General features: G+C 38.5%; 1 protein-coding gene across 4 annotated transcripts in view; it reads right to left on the minus strand.

Moving 5' to 3' along the window:
* The window catches only part of Gria3 (glutamate ionotropic receptor AMPA type subunit 3), a 254,584-nt gene that overhangs the window by 111,805 nt on the left and 120,981 nt on the right, over positions 1–21,798 (minus strand). For all 4 annotated transcript variants that reach the window (XR_003714207.1, XM_028787867.1, XM_028788498.1 and 1 more), the window contains one exon: positions 19,067–19,254. Coding sequence is in view for 3 of the 4 variants with exons in the window: in XM_028787867.1 (XP_028643700.1) it covers positions 19,067–19,254 (188 nt within the window). In the remaining variant the exon portion in view is untranslated. The remainder of the gene's footprint in view (positions 1–19,066; positions 19,255–21,798) is intronic.

A 21,798-nucleotide genomic window follows, 5' to 3' on the forward strand; every position in this document is an offset into this window, starting at 1 on the left:
GGAGCCATGTCATTTAAGTGGATCTCAATTTGCAAATGGATGACAAATGACTAAGGCTTAGTTCATGGGGGGCAAAGCTTACAATTCTCCAAACTCAGAAATGTTTCCTTTGGCCCTTCACTCTCGCTATTTGGGTCTGGCATCATCTTGCCCTCCTTGCCAACTCATCTACCTTATGATCACACTGGCATGCAAACAGTTCAAGTACCCTAGGAAGAACTGCTGATTTTCAGCCAAGCACTGGGAGCTTCTGAAAGCCACTTGTTAAATATTCAGAATCTTCTGAGCCAGTTAATAAAACCATGGGTAGCTTAAAATCAGCAATGCCAGAATTATTAACCCAGAAATCAGTGGGTCCTACAAATCAACACTTTCGTCTTTTGACAATAGCCCATTTTCTGGCACACCACCGGAATCAGAAAGAATGTGAATTGAAGGCCCTTTATATATGTAAAGCTGCCTCTATCAACCATCAACCACCTTTTATTTTTCCTTCTGTTAATGAATGTTTGTTGAGTGCTCAGTCTGTGCCAATCATGGGGCTAGACCATGGGGAGACAGAGGTCATAAGAATCTGGGCCCTAGTCTGGAGGATGTCACACTTGAATGGGAAAGACAGCCAAGTTAACAGATGATTATAGCCCAGTGGGAGAAGTGCGAGAACAGAAATATGAACAAAGTACAAGCGAGGAGAGAATGATTAACTCAACCTGCTATAGATAGAAAGTACTTTGTCTCCAACCAGAAAGCTAAAACATTTTTTCCTTTGGCTTTTATAAGTGGGAACCTGACAAACAGGTAACTTAAATAGAATGCTATTTTGAAAATGAAGAGAGACGGATTCTTTAAGGCTATTCCTCCTGATTTCAGGAGAGACATGCTGTTTTATAGTGCTTAAATGCTAAAGAAGAGATTTTTTTAATTAAAAATATTCATTCATTTATTTATTTTGAAATAAGGTCTCTATAGTCTAGAATAGCATCAAACTCATGGTTTTATCTCAGCCTCCCTCATGCTAGGCTTATAGGCATGTATCAACACATAAATCTATGTTTCTGCAGTTTTCAAAATTAAATTACAATTATTTTATTTCCTTCTCCCTTTCTACCCTCGAACCCACCTCCAATCCTCCCTTTGAGGCCTCTCAAATACATGGCCTCTATGTTTTACACACACACACACACACACACACACACACACACACACACTATATATATACATATATGTATATATACATTTTAAAAAGTGTACACACACTATATATATGTATATATGTTAAAGTGTATACACACACACACACACACACACACACACACACATGACCTGCTGAGTGTATTTAGTGTTGTTTGTATGTATATGTTTTCAGTGCTGACTACTTGGTATTGGATAACCAATTAGGAGGCTCATCGCTGGGGAAGACAAATTTTCCCTGTCTCCTCAGTCACTAATTGCCTGCAGCTGTTCATATAGGGTTGGCGGCCCTGTGATATTATTTTCCCCTTTCATATTAGCAGGTCTATTAGTGTTAGAATTCTTTAGGTCTTGTCTAGGGAAACCATACAGTTGAGATTTTATGGGTGTAACATTCCTGTCTTTTCAATGACGGCTTTTACATTGTTTCCACCCCCTCTTCAGAGATGGTCCCTGAGCCTCAGATATGGGGTTATATTACAGATGTATTAATTGGCACTGGGCACTTCACAATCAGTTCTTCTCAGCATTTTGACCAGTTGTGGCTTTCTGCAAATATCTGCTTTAAAAAGAAACTTCTTTGATTAGGATTGAGAGATTTACTTATCTCTGAGTGTAAGGATACTATTTAGAACGTATTCAGGAATTTTACTGGTCTAGCAAAGTGGCAGCAATAGGTTCTTAAAGGAGAGATTTATATTTGAGGCAACTATAATATAAGCATTTGGTATGAGGTAGAATGTAAGCATTTGGTATAAGAAGTTGTGATTGAAATGATGTTTGGAGAAGCTAAGTTAGAAGTGCTATGTATCTCAATTAACCTGGACCCCTGAGATCTCCCAGACACTGGACCACCAACCAGGCAACATATACCAGCTGATATGAGGCCCCCAACACATATACAGCTGAGGACTGCCGGGTCTGGGTTCAGTCAGAGAAGACACACCTAACCCTCAAGAGACTGGAGGCTCCAGGGAATTTAGAGATCTGATGGGCTAGGGGTGGGGGTGGGCATTCTTGTGGAGACAGGGGGTTGGGGAGGGGGTATGGGATGTGGAACAGAGAGTGGATTGGGAGGGGAGAATAAAATCTAGAGTTATAAATAAATAAATAAATAAATAAATAAATAGATAAATAGATAAATAAATAAATTTTTAAAAGAAGAAATAAATGCTCAGATAGTAAACAAAAGGGGACCTGCTAAAGGCAATATATCTTAGATTTATCAGTTATTAGCTTTATAATCCCAGGCAAGTTATATTACATACCAGCCTTAGTTTTCCATTTGTAAAATAATAAATATAGAGGATATAATCATGGGAAAAATAAAGTAGTGTAGTCAACAATGAAGGCTAGATTGATAGGCTAGAGACCCCACTCTTCATCACAACTTTGGCCAGTTAACTTATGCTTTCTAGGTCTGAGTAGCCTACATGTTAAAGATACCTATTACTAATAGCTATTTCACAGAACTGAAGTAAGAAATGTGTGAAACAATGTGTCTTCAGCTCTGAAGACAGTGTCTAGAGTTTGCCCTGTATTGGCTATGTCCTTTTTATACTACTTGTTACCTTCATCTTTCCCTGCAGAAATCATATCTGTCCTAAAGACCAAGTTCATAGGCAGCCTCCTACATAAAGCCTTCCTTGATTTCATGTCCCTGACTTAAAGACAGACAGACAAACAAACAAACAAACAAACAAATAAACCCTGCAGCTATTGGATGAGAAGAATGGGAAGATAAATTAGTGCTTGGATAGAGAGGAATGATGGTACTGATTATTAGAATAGCACTGGGAAGAAGAGAGAACGAGCTGAGGCTTTCAAATTGAAGCTGAGTGTTAAGAGATGCAGACGCAAGATGATGAGAAGCTAGCAGTGAATCAACCACAACCTAATGCACCTTCTATTCTCCCTTTCCTCAGGGAGAAGGGGAAAAAAGGCCCCAGATAGGGAAAAGCTGGACAAAGACCTTTTGGTGGTATATAACAGATGAGTAGTTTTTGTTTATAGGCTAGCATTTTTTTAAGACTTGTACAGAAGTGTAGTAGTTTGAATAAAAATGTCCTCCATAGGTTCTAGCATTGGAACACATGGGATCTATGTATGTGGCAGTGTTTGGGGAGTTTTAGGGGTATGGCCTTGCTGGAGGAAGTACATCATTGGAGCAGGCTTTGAGGTTTCAAAGCCTCATACTATTCTCAGTGTTTCCTCTGTATAATCCTCCTGGTAAAGAATATAAGCTCTCAGCATCCTGCTACAGTTGCTATGTCTCTCCACCATGATGGAGTCTTACCTTCCTAAAACTGGAACCACAGATAAGCCCTTCCTTTTATACACTGCCTTGGTCACAGTGTTTTATTTCAGCAACAACAACAACAACAACAACAACAACAAAACCAAAAAAAGTGACTAATACAACAAAGCACTCTCTTAAATATTTATCTACTGTTGGTTTATGTATCATCTATCAGTCTATCTATCTATCTATCTATCTATCTATCTATCTATCTATCTATCTATCTATGTATCTCTGTCCCTACCCATACATTTGTCTAACTGCTTCCCTATCTATCATCTATTTATTCATTTGAATTAGGATGTCATTATGTAGTACAGGCTGGCCTAAAAATCTTTCAACAGTTCAGGCTGGCCCTGAACTCGAAGTAATTCTCCTATTTCAAACACTCAAGTGCTGGGCTTAAAGGAGTGCACTAATCCTACCAGCTAAAATCTCTCTCTCTCTCCCTCCTCTACCTCCCTCTCCCCCTCTTCCCCTCTCCCCTTCCCCCTCTCCATCTCCCCCTCTCCATCTTCCTCCCCTCCCCCTCTCTGTCTCCCTCTCCCTCTCCCTCTCCCTTTCCCTCTCCCTCTTTCCCCTCTCTCTCCCCATTTGTATGTTTGTGTATACATTTTTTGTATATGTGTGTGTAGGCTACAGGTCATCATAAGAATCTTCCTCAATTACTTCTCCATCTTATTCTCGTGAGATATGGTTTCTCAGTGAACAGGAAGCTCACTGATTCAGCTAAACTGATTGGCCAGCAAGTCCCAATGAGCCTCCTGTCTCCACCTTCCCAGTACTGGGATTGAAGTTACTTGTTGTAGAGCATGAGTTTATTTAAACATGGCTTTGAGGGATCTGAACCCAGTAGGCACTTTACTGACTGTGTCATAGGCTTTATTTCTCTGAATCCTCACCACAATTTTTAAGGTAGGCCCTATTGTGAATTTATCCTTTGGTCTAAGAAACTAAGGTTCAGAAAAGTTTAGCAACTTGACTTAGAACTCGTAGGCATATAGGGTTGGAGACAGAGGTCAAAATTAGGTTTAACTAACTCAAAAGCCTAGTCAGTGTCAGCAGCCATATTACTACTAAGAATCTCCGTTGATAAGAACTGTCGTTGCTATCATTATTATTGCAGGATGATCAGTTCTCATTATGAATTCTATGCAACAAAGATTACCTAGTGTTAGTATGTATGATATTATTACCTAAGTGGGGAACAGTTGAGGTCCGACCCTCTTTAGAAAGTCTTCTGTTTTTTTCCCCCCTGGGCATCCTGGGAATCTCCTTTTGATTTCCCTAATTATTTCATGGAGCTTCGTGCTTGGCACATGACTCCAATTTTTGATTCCCTATCAGCATAGGACATGAATTGTCATTGTTGAATAACAAGCTGCACTTGTGATGAATGTTGGATAATCAGAACAAAAGCATAGGAAAATAATTAGAGGTAACCAAAGGGAAGAAGCGCACAGCCTTGAACAAGAGACTGTGTGAAGGTTTCTAGGACTTCGTCCCTGAAGCTCTGACAGTGTATATTTTGATCCTTGTCTGAATGCAAATGTACAACTCCATCAAATCTTAGGCAGCTTGTCACAGTGCATGTTATTTAGCTAGTTAATTAAAAGTCTGAGTGAGCCAGGGCCCCTCTGCACTGTGTTCTGAAGATAACCAAACCTGTGTTCTGACCAGGCAAGTTAATTTAAAATAAGTGACCTCAATTGGGTAATGGTTGCAAGTTCAAATTCAAGAATCATTATAATTAGTCCCAGATGGATCTTAATTGTTCTTTCAGGAAACAGAGGAAAGGGTGGGGAGAGAAATGGCTAAGCACAAAGTAAATGTTCTTACCCATAGCTTTGGAAAGCATGGGAGCTGACCCTGGCAGGGCACAGTTAATGTTGTATAGCAAGAGTTCCATTGCTGCTTTCCCAAATACATTCTTTTAGACGTGGTACAAAATTCAGATTGAGTTTTTAGGAAATAAGGAGAAGAATGAAGCAATCAGAAATGTGTGGTCTTAGGCAAGTTATTTAACTTCTGTGTGTCACTTTCTCTTTGCAATGGAGAAAATAAACTCACTATGAGTCTTACCTACCTTGGAGAGTCAAAATTATCTTGTACAAATATCTTTAAAGTGTGGAAAACTCAGGAAGGCAGGAGTCATTCTTGCATTACAGAAAAGTTTCTCAATCAAGATTCTAGGCTTTGGGATATAAGGCTCCCCTAGGAGTAAGCTTTCAAACCTTTTCCTTAGACTCTGCCACAAAGAAGAAGGTGCTTTCTGAACTACACCTGGAAGATGGTAGCTAGGCCACATTGGATAATATATTCAGCACCATTTAGTATGCTGAGTTGGACTTTTCTAATGCTTAGAATGTACATCCATAGAGCTGAAAATGACTTTGGAGGTTTTGGAAGAAGTCAGAGCAGAATAACATCATGAAATCAGATCTGATTCATTTAATATATAGAGTATTAGATAGATAGCACACTAATCAATATATTAACTCAATAATACATGTATTAACTATATCAAATATTAATATATTAAATATATATTTGAAATATATTTTACTTGGTGCTGTATGCTGGCACGGCAGTCTGGTACCTGAGGTGAAAGTAAGTCAGAGTTACAATGGTTCTCATTTCTTTGTATATGAATGCTTAGGTGTCCCTTTAGAGTTCTGATAGATTCTTATTGGATGTATTATGTTTATGGCCGTACTATCTTAAACAAGCCCAATTTCATCAAATTGTCTTTATCTTCAAAAGCCTTGGATGCCAAAATTCACTACAGAATTAGTAGAATGTTCACAATAAAATAAGTGAAAAAGAAATTATACTGTAATAGAAGGTTTTAGAACAGTAATTTGGCCACTTAGGGATGTACAAAATGACTATTTGGAAATGTCTTTCTCTTCTGATCTTATGTTTTCAACAAATACATTGATTTTTGGAACCATATGCAAGCTGAGCTCCCTCTACTTCCAGCAGACCATAAGTACCTGAAACAGAGAGTTACAACCTATGCCTACTGAGAGAAATCATAACTATTTCTCCTTCACTAACTTAACTAAAATATACTTAAAAATCTTATTTTTAAGACCACTATCTGAGTTTGGCCTTATTAGATGAGCAAAGCTAATAGCAGGAGTTGTTTCTTAGAAAGACATTTCTAAGGACTGTGCCCTGTATCTATATTCATGTATTAATGTTCATCACTAAAAAATGCCCAAACATGGCTTTGGTGAGAATTTACTAAGGTTTAAATCAAGTACAGTGATCATTTCTACACATCTAGAAGGTTCCCGTTGTGCACCAAAAACAAAAGCCACACTGTGCACGTAGTATTTATATGTCTGGATATTCCCCCAAATGATGTTCCTCCCACCCTTACAACAAAAATCAGAATATGAATTCATTTAATTCAACAGGTGTTTACTGCTGCTCATGGGGTTACCTACACTTAATCCCAGCATTTTGGAGGCAAAGGCTTTTGGTGAGTTTGAGGCCAGCCTGGTTTACATAGCTAATTCTAGGATAGTCAGGGCTACATAAAGAGACCTTGTCTCAAAAGACCAACCAACCAACCAACCAACCAACCAACCAACCAACCAGCCAACCAACCAATAGACCCTGGAAGTTTATCAACACCTAGTATTCACCAAGCTATTGGTCAGTTTAAACAAAGCACAAACCCGCATCTCCATAAGTCCTATCTTCTGCTTCAGTTGCCTAAGGATCACTTCTTTTTCAGGTTTTGTGTGTTCCTATATGGTCTCAAATTCTCATTTTTTCCAATCTACTAAATGTTTACTCAATACAGATAGCTTTCCTTCCATCCTACTTTGCCTACCATTCCTCGAGAGGAGAAGCCCAGTTTTCTACTTCGTATTGTGAGTGTTTTTCAGTGTAGTGCCCTATAGTAGGTATTCAATTAATGTTTATGGACAAAAATAATGAAAAGGATACAGAAAAGGGGAGAAGGATGGGTTCACTTGACATGTTGTTTTCTAGTGTGGTGTGCTTTCATGTTACTAGTCTATCTTAACCTTAGCACTGGTTTCTTGTGTTTGAGTTGGACGTAGGCAGAATGGGATACAAGGAACACAAGGATAGTTGGCTATTGGATCCTTGTATATTTGGTAGCTTCAAAAATATGGGCTCTGGAACCAAATTCTTAAATCCTGGTTCTTTTATTCTCTAGTTTTAATACAGTTACACATGATAGTCCCCCTCTCAATACCTCAATTAAAACCAAAGAGTAGTTGAATGCTTAAGTAGAATTTTGTCATTTCTGATAACATGTTACATTACTGGCTGGTGGAAAAAATGTTTCTAGAGGATTCAAAGGTCCCGCTAAAGGACAAATTGTATTCTGATCAGTTGAGCCCATGTTACCATTTTTTAAGATTTATTTATTTATTTATTTATTTATTTATTTATTTATTTATGTGTGTGTGCACACACTTGGAGGTGTGAACACATGCCTATACCTATGGAGGCCAGAGAACAATGTCAGATCCTCTAGAGCTAGGGTTGCAAAGATGTGTTATCTCTCCAGCCCCCATAGTACATGCAATTAGTAGGATCTTTCTATTATTCTACCTTAAGACATCCTAACCAGCCTCAAATTTTAATTTGTTCCTGCTTATTGGCCCTCATTCTCACAATTCAGTGAACATTGTCATACATAGGCAAATAGAAGTATATGTCCCCTTCCACAAAACCATATGAATTTCACTGGGTTCTTGATTCCCCGACTTAGCTCAATCATGACATGTCAGGATCCTTGGTTGGCTGAGTCAGGCTGAGTTAATTATGTTTCTTTTGCCTTCCTGTTACAAGCTGTGTGTTCCTTTATCAATGCATTTATCAGGATGGATTGCAATTATCTGTTCACGTGGGTACATCTCTACTTTTGAGGGATGAAAGATACTTGTGGGTGGTTTTTTTTTTGATTCTTTCTTTTTTTTTGCACATTTTTATTTTTTTTTATTTATTTTTTTTCATATTTTTTTTTAATTTCTTTTTTTTTGAACATGAAATGCTTTTTTTTATAGCATGTTTTACAAGGGGAGGGGGTAAGAGGGTCCAGGTGGTGGAAAAGTACAAAATCTTCTTGGCCTGTGCCTTGAAACATGTCATGGTCTATATGGTACACTGCCTTGAATTATGATCTACCTGCAGTTCTTCAGAAGATATGGTACACTGCTTGAGTTATGGTCTCCCTGCTATTCTTAAGAAGACATGGTACTCTGCTTTGAGTCTATCTGCAGTTGCTAAGCAGGATCTTGCAGTTGCCAAGCTTCAGAGGACATTGTGCAGGTGGGGAAAGGTAGGGGGTAAGGGTAAGGGCGAGGGTCCTGGCTTCTGGCATCTCCCCCTTCTCTGTTTAGTTAGAGAAGGCGTCTTATGTTCAATCCCAACTATGTGAGTTTTGAATTTGGATGTCTAATTATGGGGGGTCTTAGACAAGTTCACAACCCCAAAACACTGATGTGAGACGAGTCACATCGATGGTCGAAGGCTTTAGGCTGTCGACGATGGGCAACGTCAAGGGACTCTGATGTGGGTGATTCTTTCTTTAAACGTATGGCTAGTTCTTTCCCAAGAACTTCAGAGATAAGCAATGTGAAAAGGAATGTTGTCTTGTTGAGACTATCTCCTTATGTTTCAGCAGATCAACTGGAAAGCATTGAGAATAGTGGCCTCCTGTTTCCTTCTTTTGATGCAGTTAAGAAGCTAAAGCTATGTATTTGTTCCTTCCACTTCTCAATGTATTCCTATTTGTGGAGAATCTAGAAAGAGGTTGCTTAAGTGATGGTTCCTTACCATCAACTACTGAGCCTGAGCTGCTACTCTTTACTCAAAGTATCTTGTCCTTCCAACATGGACACTTACTGCTTTATTTTCAACAGGTTGAGAGCAGAAAACAGCTGAACCTAACTCTCCCTCTTTGGAACAAAGGTGTGAACAACACTCCTCTCTGAAGAAAGAAAATGCCTGAGGATTCAGGGCTTGGCCTACTGCCATCTCTTATCGATGTGGCTAAAGCAGAAAAGCTAATGGCTCCACTGGGAGGTGTGCTTTCCTGCCACTACTTGCAGCTCTCTCTGAGCAGCTTGGGGTGGTTGCCATAGATACCAAGTGGGGAAGGTGTTTGAGGTCAGCGTTGGAAGGATTGCATTGTGCTTGAGTGGGTGAGACGGAAATTAAGTGTGTGGGAAAAAAAGGACGTGTTTGCTGTGCACATTTGAGAAACTGCAGCAAAGCAGTCTATTAAGTAACAACTAATTTTATATTGGCTAGGAAAGAGGGAGGAGGAGCAACTTATTGTGTCACAGGTTCTCAAGTTAAGTACAAGCAGTAGTCTGAAATAAGTCAAGAGAAGTGCAAAGGACTCTCAGAAGTGTTGAAGTAATATCAGTCAAAGGCAAGTCACTTAGGAGTGCCTGTTAAGAAGCTTCCTGTGAGTATCCTTTTTGACTGTCTAGTCCATTCCTTCAATATGTCTGAATTTCATCTCTTAGTCTAAGACATGGTAGTGCTGAGGTCACACCATATTGTGATTCTTTTCTCTTATTTACCTTTAAAAGTGTAGGTGTCTACTAAGCTCTTATGCAGGTTCCAACATGCAAATCACTTACCCACTTTTTTTTCCCTAGTGTTCATGGTCTTAAAATTGGCAGGCATATCTCTACTAATAGTGAATTCTGTTAGAGGTCTCACACTTCTTGGTTCAACCTTCTAAAGACAAGGTATCACTATGAATCCCTGGCTAAACTGAGACTTCCCATGTAGGACAGACGGGCTTGGGACTCAGAGTTAAAAGTGACTCTGCCTTCCGAGTGCTAGAATGAAAGGTATACACTATTATGTTTAGGCTTCCCAAGTTCTTAAAAAAAAAAACACACACAGTTTAGATATAATTACAGCTAAGCTCTCTACAAGAGTTTCAACTAAAGACATAAAAACAATTTCAGTTCCTGCCCCTTAATTTGAACAGTACTTTGTACATTTGACCAGTTCATTTCACTATGGAAGGCAAGATGGTTTTTGCCTCCTGAACCATAGTCAAATAAAAAAACAATGAAATAATTGCTGCTGCTTTGGTGCCACTCACAAATCTAAACCTTCATGATGACCATGGTTATGTGCCCAACACTGCTGAAGGCAAACAGAAAAGTCCTTATGTGCTGGGAACATGCCCTGCAGTACTCACACATGTGCCTCTGACTCAGCCAGGTTGAACTCCCTCGGGTGACAGGTGCTTACATCCTTTTTGAGTTCTCAGGCTGCATGATCTATTCACTTACTCCTCATCATAAAGTGAGGTACATGATTCTAATTCTAATGCCTTGTAGTTGTAGACTTGCCCTCTCTGAGCATCTTGGAATGCCTTAGAGAAGCTGTCTGATTCATCCTAATGTCATGCTGGTAGGGCAAGGTAGGATGGTTTTCTTTTTATTTCATGGCTGACATCACTAAAGTAACAAAAAGATGGGGGAGGCTGTACAATGGCAGACATGATTTTGTAAAAGAACTTAGGTAGAGTTTTAATCTTTGACCTCAAGCTATATTCCTTCAAAAGACAATCAGATACTATTCATTTTCAGAGTGAAACAGGGGTTATATTTGTGCACTGGGGGCACTATTTGATAGTTATATGTTTATTAAATGTAAGTTGACTGGGCATGACAGTGTCCTTGGGAGGCAGAGGCAGGCAGATCTCTATGAGTTTGAGGGAAGCCTGGTTTACAAAGCTAGTTCTAGACCAACCAGGGGTACACTGTAAGACCCTATCTCAAAAAAAGAAAAGATAGTAAAATAATGATGCTTGGCTACCTACTATCTTCTATTTTAGGTCTGCTCCTAGTGATAATAGTTGTTACCAATTTACTTAATCGCTTACCATAGGCCATTGCATGGTTCCTTTTAGTTACCAGTTTGTTATGACCTCTGGGCAAAGAGAATTTGACCCTGCCATTATCTGGACTGAGGCAAAGCTGTCTCAACAAAAAAGATTCATTCATCTGGAAGGGCCAAGAGAACATCTTAGGAGAATGCTATCATGCTAGTTTAGGGCTGTTTCCCACCATCAGTGGCATCAAAGTCAAGATATTTGCATGGCACTATCATTTGCATTTGCCTTTCATTGTTAGCATGGTGATGAAATTGAATCCACACGTTTTATTTTAATTTTTCTGTTACTGTTCTTTCTTTTGTATTTGCTTGGTGCCGCTCTGTAGGGGAGCCTTGAGATCTAAATCATTTTAAATATAAGGGTCCTGTGGCAATGTGGGCTTGAACAATAACTAGCTTTTGTGTTGCTCTTGTGAACTGTGGTTCTCACAGCTTTCTTGAAAGAGTTTGTTGTAACATCTGTTAGAATCTAGGAAAGCGCTCCTGTAATCATGCAGCTGCATGACAAACTTTCTAATTACTACATTTTTGTTGTTCTTAATCTGAGAAAATTTCCTAATAAAGCCCAATGGTGATTTAAAAAATACTTAGTGTTTACAAGCCAGTAATCGAAAACCACAGGACTCTGTCAAACTCTCAGTGTCTGCAAAGACTTAACTAAGATGTTCACCAACGAAGCCACACAAACTCAGGCGTGTCTTGGGGCTTTCTTTCTGTGCCATCAGAAAATACATGCATTTCCTGCAGAGGGATAACATAGCTATAATTCTTTACGGATTTATTCTATTTTTGTTTTCAAATATAGCTATGCTGAATTCCCTTTTGATTTGTAACAGGGTTAAGTAAAAACAAGGGTGATATTTATACCAATTTTATTGTTGCATTTGTATTGGTTCATATGTTTAAGGTCTGGGTATAAAGTACCAGACTTAGCCCTAAGATTCTGATGTTAAGGCAAGGAGTGAGTCTGTCTTGATTCAGTGTACCTTCCCCCACCCCCGTTTTCTCCTTGATGTTTCTATATGCAAAGGGCATGCAAGCAGGAAGAAGGAGAGTAGTTGATGTGGATGTAGTGAGGGACTTGGCATAGGTTTGTAATGAACAAACAAATCTCATTTAATCAGAATCCAACTACCAGAAACCTTTAATTAATAGAAAATTTCCCTGGGCATTTTCTGGAAGGCCTGATGTGATATTTATGTATATACATATGTGACATTAGCTTTGATCGAACATAAACTTCTATTACCAGGGATGTTTGTTGTTCTGTGTTCTTAAGGATAGAGGTAAATGATGAATTTCCTAGTGGTGTTGTGGCCTTTGGGACATGTTATCTCATTCTCTTTATCACCCATCTTCCCAAGTCTCAGAAAAGCTCCCCGACGTTCAGGCTTTCAAGAACCCCAGTCAGCAAAAACCATTTAATGATGGTCACTAGCTGAGAAAGCAAGAAGGTCAACACACATCTGAGATAGTTGTCATACTCTGCCTTTCAGAATTATTATGTTTTCTTATCAGCCTGCTAGATTGTACATTTCTTCAGTAAGGAAGCCTTATGATTTTCCACTTGCCTTGTATAAAACTAGGTAAGACAAAATGAACCTTTTCTCTCTCTTTCCCTTCCTTTTCCTCTCCCCATTCTCCTTCCTTCCTTCCTTCCTTCCTTCCTTCCTTCCTTCCTTCCTTCCTTCCTTTTTTCCTTCTTCCTCCTTTTTCTTTTAACCTTCTCCCAGTCTCCCCTGCGACAGCTCACAGGCTTGTTCTTCTGTGTCATTCACTGCAGTGCTAGAGATTAACCCAGAGTAGCACGGACGATTTACCACTGAGACACACTACCCCTATCCTCTCAATCAGCATCTCCTGAATTAAACTCTCTATCTTTTTTTTTTTAAATACCAGGAACCACAGTCTCTTAGAACTAGAAGTCTCTTGGAACATTTAACTCATTTGCTTTAGGGATTAGGAAATGTTGGTACATTTTGAAGTCCTATGGCTTGGGGCTAAAACCAGATCTTCTGCCTCAAGCTTCTGCATTCTGCTTTATAAAACTCTTGGATATTTTCCTTCATTTCAAAGAGTCTCAATCCTTGAGAATTTTCAGAAGGAACTCTGAAGTTAGTTAATGAAAAGTAATTTGACTTTTTGTTAATTTTTAAAAATATCCTTCCAAGCTTCCTAGGAAATAAAAGTGAATGGAATTTTAAAAAATTAGAAGAGGAAACTGTGGGTCTAATGGGAACATTTCCTTTTTGAGACCAACATTTTTACTACCTGAAACAAACAAGACTCTGTTTCAAAGTAATGATATTCAATGAGTTTTTTTCTTTTCCTTTTTTCCCCAGGGGGGATTTGCTTCTAAATATTTACCAAGCCAGTCTACTGGGAAGTATGACCAGATCATCAAGCCATCTTTTTAAAAATGACTTTAGCCAAAGTCCCTCAATGTAGAATAGTGCTGCGTATTACCAACTCCCAGGACAAACATCTTTATATGTTAGGGAGCAAGTTTATTTTGATTTGCATTGATTTATTTTCAGGGACCTCCCTTTCATAGCTAAGAATCATAGTGTGTGCTTTGACTTGGCCTGCCCAGTTTGATTTTTGTGTCTGTCTACCCATTGCCTTGTCCCTGATGTTTAGCATGGTACTAATCTTTCAGATGCTCTTAAGGCCACAAGGGAAGAACAGATCTTTGGGTTTCAGAGTTTGTAGTAAAAGGACTCCGCTAAAGCTTGATGCTTAAGGGAACATTTCCTCCCATGAGGGTCTGGTGGTGATAGTGGGAGAAGGGATAACTATGGCTCTTGCATTACTGCTGCTCAAGTCCAAGCACCCACCTGAAATCCATCTGCTAGATGTTAAGGCGGGACATTGCTGATCAGATATTGCCAGAAGACTATGGTAAGACAGTGGAGGTCACATTTCTTTAGGTATTCTTTAGCTGTGTTAGATTTACATACAGACCACTTTTGACAATACATGCCTCTGTGGGTCTCATTTCAAAGCTGGGTTATTTTGGTGTTGTAAGTAAACGAACCTGTTTGTTACAAAGGAGCACTTTACGAAAGCGTCTATTTGAGGGTGTATTTTCAATTCTCTGTGTTAATGGGATATGACTCCTCATCAAGTGGAGAAAATATCTGTGAAATGCCTGTTGTGTAAACAAAGCCACTTCAGGCCTCATCAGGATGCTTATCTAACTTTTAGTTGAATAAACTCCAACTGAAAAATTCAGTCAGATGCAGGGCCAATTAGTGCTGTGATTAATAGCATCTGCAGCCATACTCTCTGGATTCAAATTCTAGCTTCACCAACTATTAGCTGTATTAGCTGTATGGCTTCTAGGTCACCATTCCCCATATGTGTGTGTATATATGCACATATATATATATATATATATATATATATATATATATATATATATATATATGTATATGAGAGAGAGAGAGAGAGAGAGAGAGAGAGAGAGAGAGAGAGAGAGAGAGAGAGATGACTATAAGCACTTAGTACGTATTTATTGTTAAAAATACTAAATTGTTATGTATGGCTCAAGATTTTTGTCTTTATTTTACATGATGCTGAAAATGTAGTTGCTACTCAAATAGTACTTGAGTTGATTGATCCACATGTGTTACCTAAGGTTACAGTAAAGAGAAAAGCAGGGGTGTTTGAACATGATGAACTCAGTGAGATCCAAATACAATATGACCTCAAATGGAAGATGGCTTGAAAAATCCACAAGGACACCATTTTTGAGCAACAATCCTTAAATAGCTTATTTTCCTGAGCAAAGAAAATAATCACTTGAGCAAATAACTGTGAGTACCAGAGTCTGAGTGACTACTAGGTGTTATGTGCTTGTCACACATTACCTGATGTGCTCCTCAGCAGCCACTGAAGGATGGCAGTGAGATATTTGTGAAATTAAGTCTCAAATAAACAGCCGTTTTCCTCAATAGCACCCAATAGAGTAGTGAGAGAGCTAGGATTGGCACTCCTGTGTCTATGCTTCTCAGGCTTTTGTTTAGTCAACTGCTAGCACATTGTATAAACTTGAAAGTTTGTGCTTTTTTTGAAAAACAATATTGAAAAATTTGTTAATCTTAACCTTTTCCTAATTCAACAGAGTCTTGCCTTCATACAGTGTGAAGTGGGGGAGATTTCCCTTTCTTCCACTTTCCTCTTTCCTTTATAATGAGTCCTTCCTATCGCTGACTGTCTCCCTGGTCCAGTTGAGCTCATTTGCTCCAGTGCTGTCCTTAGGCATGCAGAACAGTTGGTCAGTGCCCTCTTTATGGCAACTCTTTATACTCGAGCATGGTGATTAAACTGCCTCTTGGCTCTCTTTCACCAGGATAAACAACCTTAACGCATTTAGCTTTTCCTCACAGGCCCTGTTTCCTAATGCTTTCATCATTTTCTTGCCATTCTTCTTTGGATCATCTCTAATTGCTTTGCCATCATTTTAAGATAGAACCTGATGAGCAGACCACATTTGGGTTTGATGAGTTATTTAATGAGTAATGTAGAAATTAAATGAGATGGTGCAGTTTAAAGCAAGAATACTAGATTAGGGGTCAGTGGGCCTGCTTCTGGTTCACACTTTCTTTGTTATGTACTGGTATTGAACTGGAAGTCAAATTTTGACGAGTCATCTAGAAGTCTTCAATCTTCAATGTGTCATGTGTAAATTTAGAATAAACATATCTTTCCTGCAGGTATCCTATTGTGAAGTTCAGATGAAATCATTTGTATGACAGTGCTTTTCTGGACATCAAAGTGGTATAACAACACTATGGGTCAGGGGTCTTTTCAAATGATTTGTGCATATTAACTCATCTAGTTAAAGGTTTCATTTATGGTTTCTTTTGAGACAATGGAAATACAGGGAGGCACGTAAGTTACCCCTTGTCAAAAAGCTAGTAAGTGACACAATCCATTCAGCCTAGATTCCTGGGAAAAGGGCACTAGCTAGATTATCTTGAGAGTGAGCTTTAGGTTCAGGGAGAGAATCTACCTTGATAAATAAAGTGGAGAACGAGGGAGGATGATACAAGATAGCAACTTTGGGCCTCTGAATTAATAAAATTACATAAAGGCTATTCTGAGGGATATTTTCAAAGCACAGCTAGAAGAAATGAAGACAGAGAAGTAAGAAATAAAAAGAAACCCAGAAATGTCGAATTTTGGTGTAACAGTTTGATTTTCCTCCTGTGATACTGATTTTTCTCTCCAAAATTTTATGCCTTTTAGAGGGGTTGTATTAATCTTGTATAGTACAGCAAAATATTTTTCATCATGCAGATGAGGAAACTGGGGTACAGAAAGTTAAGTGCCCAAGGTTTCAGAGCTATGTAGAAGTCAAAGCGTTACCCACCCCTTATCCCATTACATAGAACTGAAAAACCCCTCAGTCCAGTCTAAGTTCCTGCAAATCCCCAGACCTTTAAGAGACTGTTGGATATTCGAGAAGCCAAAGTCCCTAATGAAAAAGAAGGAAAACAAAAAAGTGTGACAAGGGAAGATGTTCTTCTGTTTGGGGCTACTAAGTAGGTCACCCACTAAAAGGCTATTTCGGTCTAAACATTTTGGAGGGCATGTAGTACATAGAGCAGCGTCACTGACCTGATTCCTCATTTTTAAGAACTGAAAAAAATCAAAGAAAGGGTTTTCAGTGAGGGAGAGCATGGACCATTTGTGTTGCTCGGGTGAATGTTAGTTGAGGAACTAACCAGGCTTGCGCTCTAAATTTTCTATGAGCCATCATCCATTAAAAGCAGTGCTGAGCTTAACAAGGGTGTAGCTTTGTATTTCTAGCCTATAGCACCTGGAATTCCACCTCCCGCCCCGACTCTTTCCCTTTCATTCTTCTCTTGATTTTTTTTCTTTTTGTCTTCCCTTCTTATGGGGGTACATCTGACACATTTTTAATATTTCATTTCTCATTAAAAAGCCTCTCATAGGCAATGGCTGCTCACCATGATTTTCTTCTTTGCTCTTTTGACTCCCGGGCACATTAGGTTCAATTAGAAGGTTTCCCTTATAGTTTTGTTCATGGTAGAGACAGAAACTTTGTTATTAAGTGGCAAAATGATGAGACTTCTAAGGAAACAATAAACTTTCATGTTTCAGTTTGACCCTCTACCCCAAACATAGTGTCCATCTAGCTTAGGATCAATATTCCTTGCAATTTTATTCTAAAATTTATATATTCATGCTTAATAATGAAAACATCGTGGCACATTGGATTATATTTTCTTTATCTTGTTCCTTTTTTGAAGGATTTGTTTATACTTTTAAAAACACTTTTATTCTTAGAGAATTATATACAATATATTCTGTCCCGCTCTTTTCCCTTCCTCAGCCCCTCCCAGATGCTCTCCCTTCTTCCTATCCACCTAAAACGAATCAAAACAATCAACCAAAGGAAAAAACCCAAATACCCATGGAATGCAATTTGTATTGACCAACTATTCCTGGGCATAGGGCCTGTCCTGCAGTGTATTTGATATATCCAGTGTTTCTTCATTGAAGAAAAGTGATTTCCTCTCCCAGCAGGTATCCATTGCAAATAGCTTCTTGGTGAGGGGTGGGATTTTTGTGTTCACTTCCCCTTCTGAGTGCTGAGATTTTGTCTGCTTCAGCCTGTGCACGTCTTATGTAATTTTGGCCTGTTCTTTTTTCTGTTTAATTGTTCACACTTTTAAAACCAAAACCATTTTAATTAAATCAGCTTATTTTTTAAAATATACAGTATCAAGAATACAGTATAACATCCAAAAAAGAGAACAAGAAAGGCTAAATTTAAGGGGAAAAGGAAGGACTGGATCCAGATAATGGACATGAGCTATGGAAGAGGACCTAAAGCTAATTGTTTTTCTAATTCTAATTCTGCCATTGAATCTTTCACATTTTGGTGGTAGATGAATGCATATAATGTTTGATACCAGAGTGTAAATTTTAATGTAAAGCTTCATAGCTTCTATTCCAAATGCCAATCCTAGTACAGAAGTTTGTTGATCTATATAGACTTTGGGTATAGTTAATTTTGGCATGTAATATTTTTATTTCCAAGGGTTTTTTTTAATAATAAAGTTTATGGAATTAAAACAATGCTAAACTATTCTCTTCCCCCCTACTAACTCAGAAGTATAATTTAGAATGATATAGACAATTTGAACTTGGTAAGTAGTATCTACCCACATTCATCAACTATTGCTGGTGTTCCCTAGAAGGATCTGAGGCAGTACATATTCCAGTAATGAGAAACAAAAATCCTACCTGTCAGCCCTGCCTAATCTATTGTCTGTTCCCTGTTGGGCTAGATGATATAGGAAAGGACAGGGATTACTTTGAAATAACCAGCTATCTATTAAACAGAGGAGTGGAGCGATGGATTTATCTGATATGTAGCATTAAATTGCAGAGACATTCAAATTAATCATGCAATGCAATTTTTTTTATCAGCTTAGAATTTTCTTTTCTTTTCATTCCTTTTTCCCCCCTGGAGCCACTAGGGAGGAAAAAGGGATTAGAGAGACGATGAAAACTGTTGGCATGCTTATTCTGTTGGCTACTTAATTTATTAGCAGATATGGGAACTGCCTCGGGATAATGATTTAACATGCAGGCTGGGAGAAGACTAAACCTCAGACATACCTGTTCCAAAATTGTGTTAATCCTTTCGACTTCACAGTCAATCAAGTATCGTTTCTCCTGCCTTCTGTCCATTTCTTCAATGATTCGTCTGAATTCCTGGATGTCCTTTATGTTTCCCACAGACCTTGCTGTCACTTGCCAGTTGTTTTGCACTGCTGCTTCCATAATTGCTTGTAGGATGGAAAACCCTGAAGGAAGGAAAAACAGCTATATTAATTTTTTTCTTGGAAAAAAATGTCTGTAGGTGTTAAAGATTCCACTGAGTTTCTATTCACAGCCCATTGGGTCTCTTCAAACTTTATCCACTGGAGAGACCAAGAGACCTCACAGCTTCAACGTCAACTCTCCAGATGCTTGGCACCTCCATCTTGGTGTTTTGTTTTAAAGGAAAGAAGATTCTATCATTTGTGAGCACCATGGGATAGGTGTTTATCAAGTCCCTTTGGTTTTGACATGCATTATCAAAAAATCTATGGAACGAATGCCAAGAACCTCTTAGGTCTGGCTCTAATTTTCTCTGTTGCAGTTGAAGCTTAGTTTCTTTCATCTTTCACTTAATTCTTCAGAATTACAGGTTAAAAGAAAACCACAACAAAACATTATAAATAACTACTAGTGCTAGAGCCTTATTAATACGGGCTGAACCACACGCGGATGTGACTATTGAACAAGAGAATTGTGTCTCCCAGATAAAGTCACTAAGATTTTTGTGAAAGACAGCCTCTAATATAGACTATTACTTTTTGATTACATTGGAATTCTATCAAATATTCAATAGAAAATTTTGTTGTGTGAAGTATTTCTCTTTCCCAATCAAATTTACCAGGAATTTCTGGTTCTGCATTAGCTAATTTAGATCTGACAAACAAACACTTTGGAGCTCTGTTCAAAAAAAGGAAAGAGCTACTTGGAGTTATAGGGAGCTCATGCTTCTAATGTCAGAATTTGGGAGGGTGATGCAGGAGGATTGTCAAAAGTCCAAGATCACCCTGAGGTAGACAATAAGATTCTATCTTGAAAATTCAAGATCAGCCAGACAGTGGTGCCACATGCCTTTAATTCCAACACTTGGGAAGCGTAGTAAGGTAGATGTCTGTGAGTTCAAGGCCAGCTTGGTCTAAGGACAACCAGTGTTAAAAAGAGAAGTCTTGTCTCAAAAAGCAAAAACAACAACAACAATAACAAAAATCCCCAAATTCAACCCAACCCAACCAAATCACCACCATCACCACCACCACCACCACCACCACCACCACCACCACCACCGCCAAAACCCCCAAACCAAACCAAACAGACAAATAAGCGAGGAAGCAAACAAACCCTCAAGCACAAAGCACAAAGGCACAGAGTCTTTATGCACATCTTTTAGAGTAGTCACATTTCTAACAATATATTGTATCTCCGCTTGTGTTTCCTGTATGAACTTATAATCTGAGTATAATCTCATCAAGGATAGAGAGCTTTATTGGGATATTATCAAAACAATCTTCCTACTGCCAGTAGGAGTGAGTGATAGACGTGATTTGCAAATCCCAATTATCTGTGACATAATACTTCAATGGCCACAGAAGCAGAGGGTGGAGGAGGTGGTGATGCCTTTTGAACACACTTGTGGTTCTCTGTCTGCTGTGGTGTAATCAGGCTGTGGATGAGAGGCGTCCTCACTGTACCATAGAAAATGGTATTGGCATTTGGAAAACATGCTTCAGGGAGATGGCAGTAGTGACTCAGCTGGTCATTATAACTCCTTTGTGTGCAGGGTGTGTGCAGGAAGAAGATCACAAACGAGACCCAAGCACTTGGTAATTTCCAAATGAGCAATTTCAGCACAGGAGCTCAAAATTACAGATCAGAGCAAATTACCATTGCTTTAAATGTTAATTCTTACTCTTATAAAACCAGCCACGCATATTTATTTCTTAGATTTACATTTTCATGTGGGTTTTAGATGTACTCTCTGCTTCAGTGGGAGTTGAGGGCACATAGTGGGGCAAGGCATGGAATTAAGAAATAAACATAGGAAGAAAGAGATTAAAGTCTGTAGAAATCTTTCTTAAGCAGTGTATAATAAGGCCTCATTATTTTGAATGCCACTAATTAAGAATTTATGAAAATTCAGTAAGGACTATGTTGAATTTTATTTCTAGACTATTTATGAAGAAAATATTGGCTTAATAATAGTAAAGAAATTACATAGGGATTCTTTGATATATTTAAAGTAAACTTTTTTTAAAGAAGGGCTCTTTAACAAAACACAAGTCTTCACATGTTTAGTAGATAGTCCAAATTGATGTCATCTCCGCCTAATGAACCTTGCCCACAATTTAAAATGACAGGGAGGAAGATTAATCTCTTTTCCATGTGACAATCTTCCATGTTTTTGAGGGCTCCTAACATGTCTCACTTTAACCTTGTCTTCTCCAGGTTAGAGATGCCCCAATCCTCAGCAATTCCTTTTATGTGATGATAACTATTTTCCTTTCAGTTCTACTCTTTTTTAAAAAAATGAATAATTTTAATGTTTCTAAGTATATGTTAATTTTGCATAATAACGGGTTTCATGATGACACGTTTGTACATGAATGCAAAGCATTTTTATTATATCCATTTCATTATCCTTTTTTGTGCCCCTCCCATCCCCACTACCTCCTTCTTCTTAAGTAGTCTCCCTTTTATTTTCATGATATATTTTTAAAAAAAATCTGTGAGCTTTACTAGGGTTGCTTACAGGG

Source organism: Grammomys surdaster, unplaced genomic scaffold (genome assembly GCF_004785775.1).
Source record: "Grammomys surdaster isolate TR1022 unplaced genomic scaffold, NIH_TR_1.0 60, whole genome shotgun sequence".
In the NCBI taxonomy this organism is placed as follows: Eukaryota; Metazoa; Chordata; class Mammalia; order Rodentia; family Muridae; genus Grammomys; species Grammomys surdaster.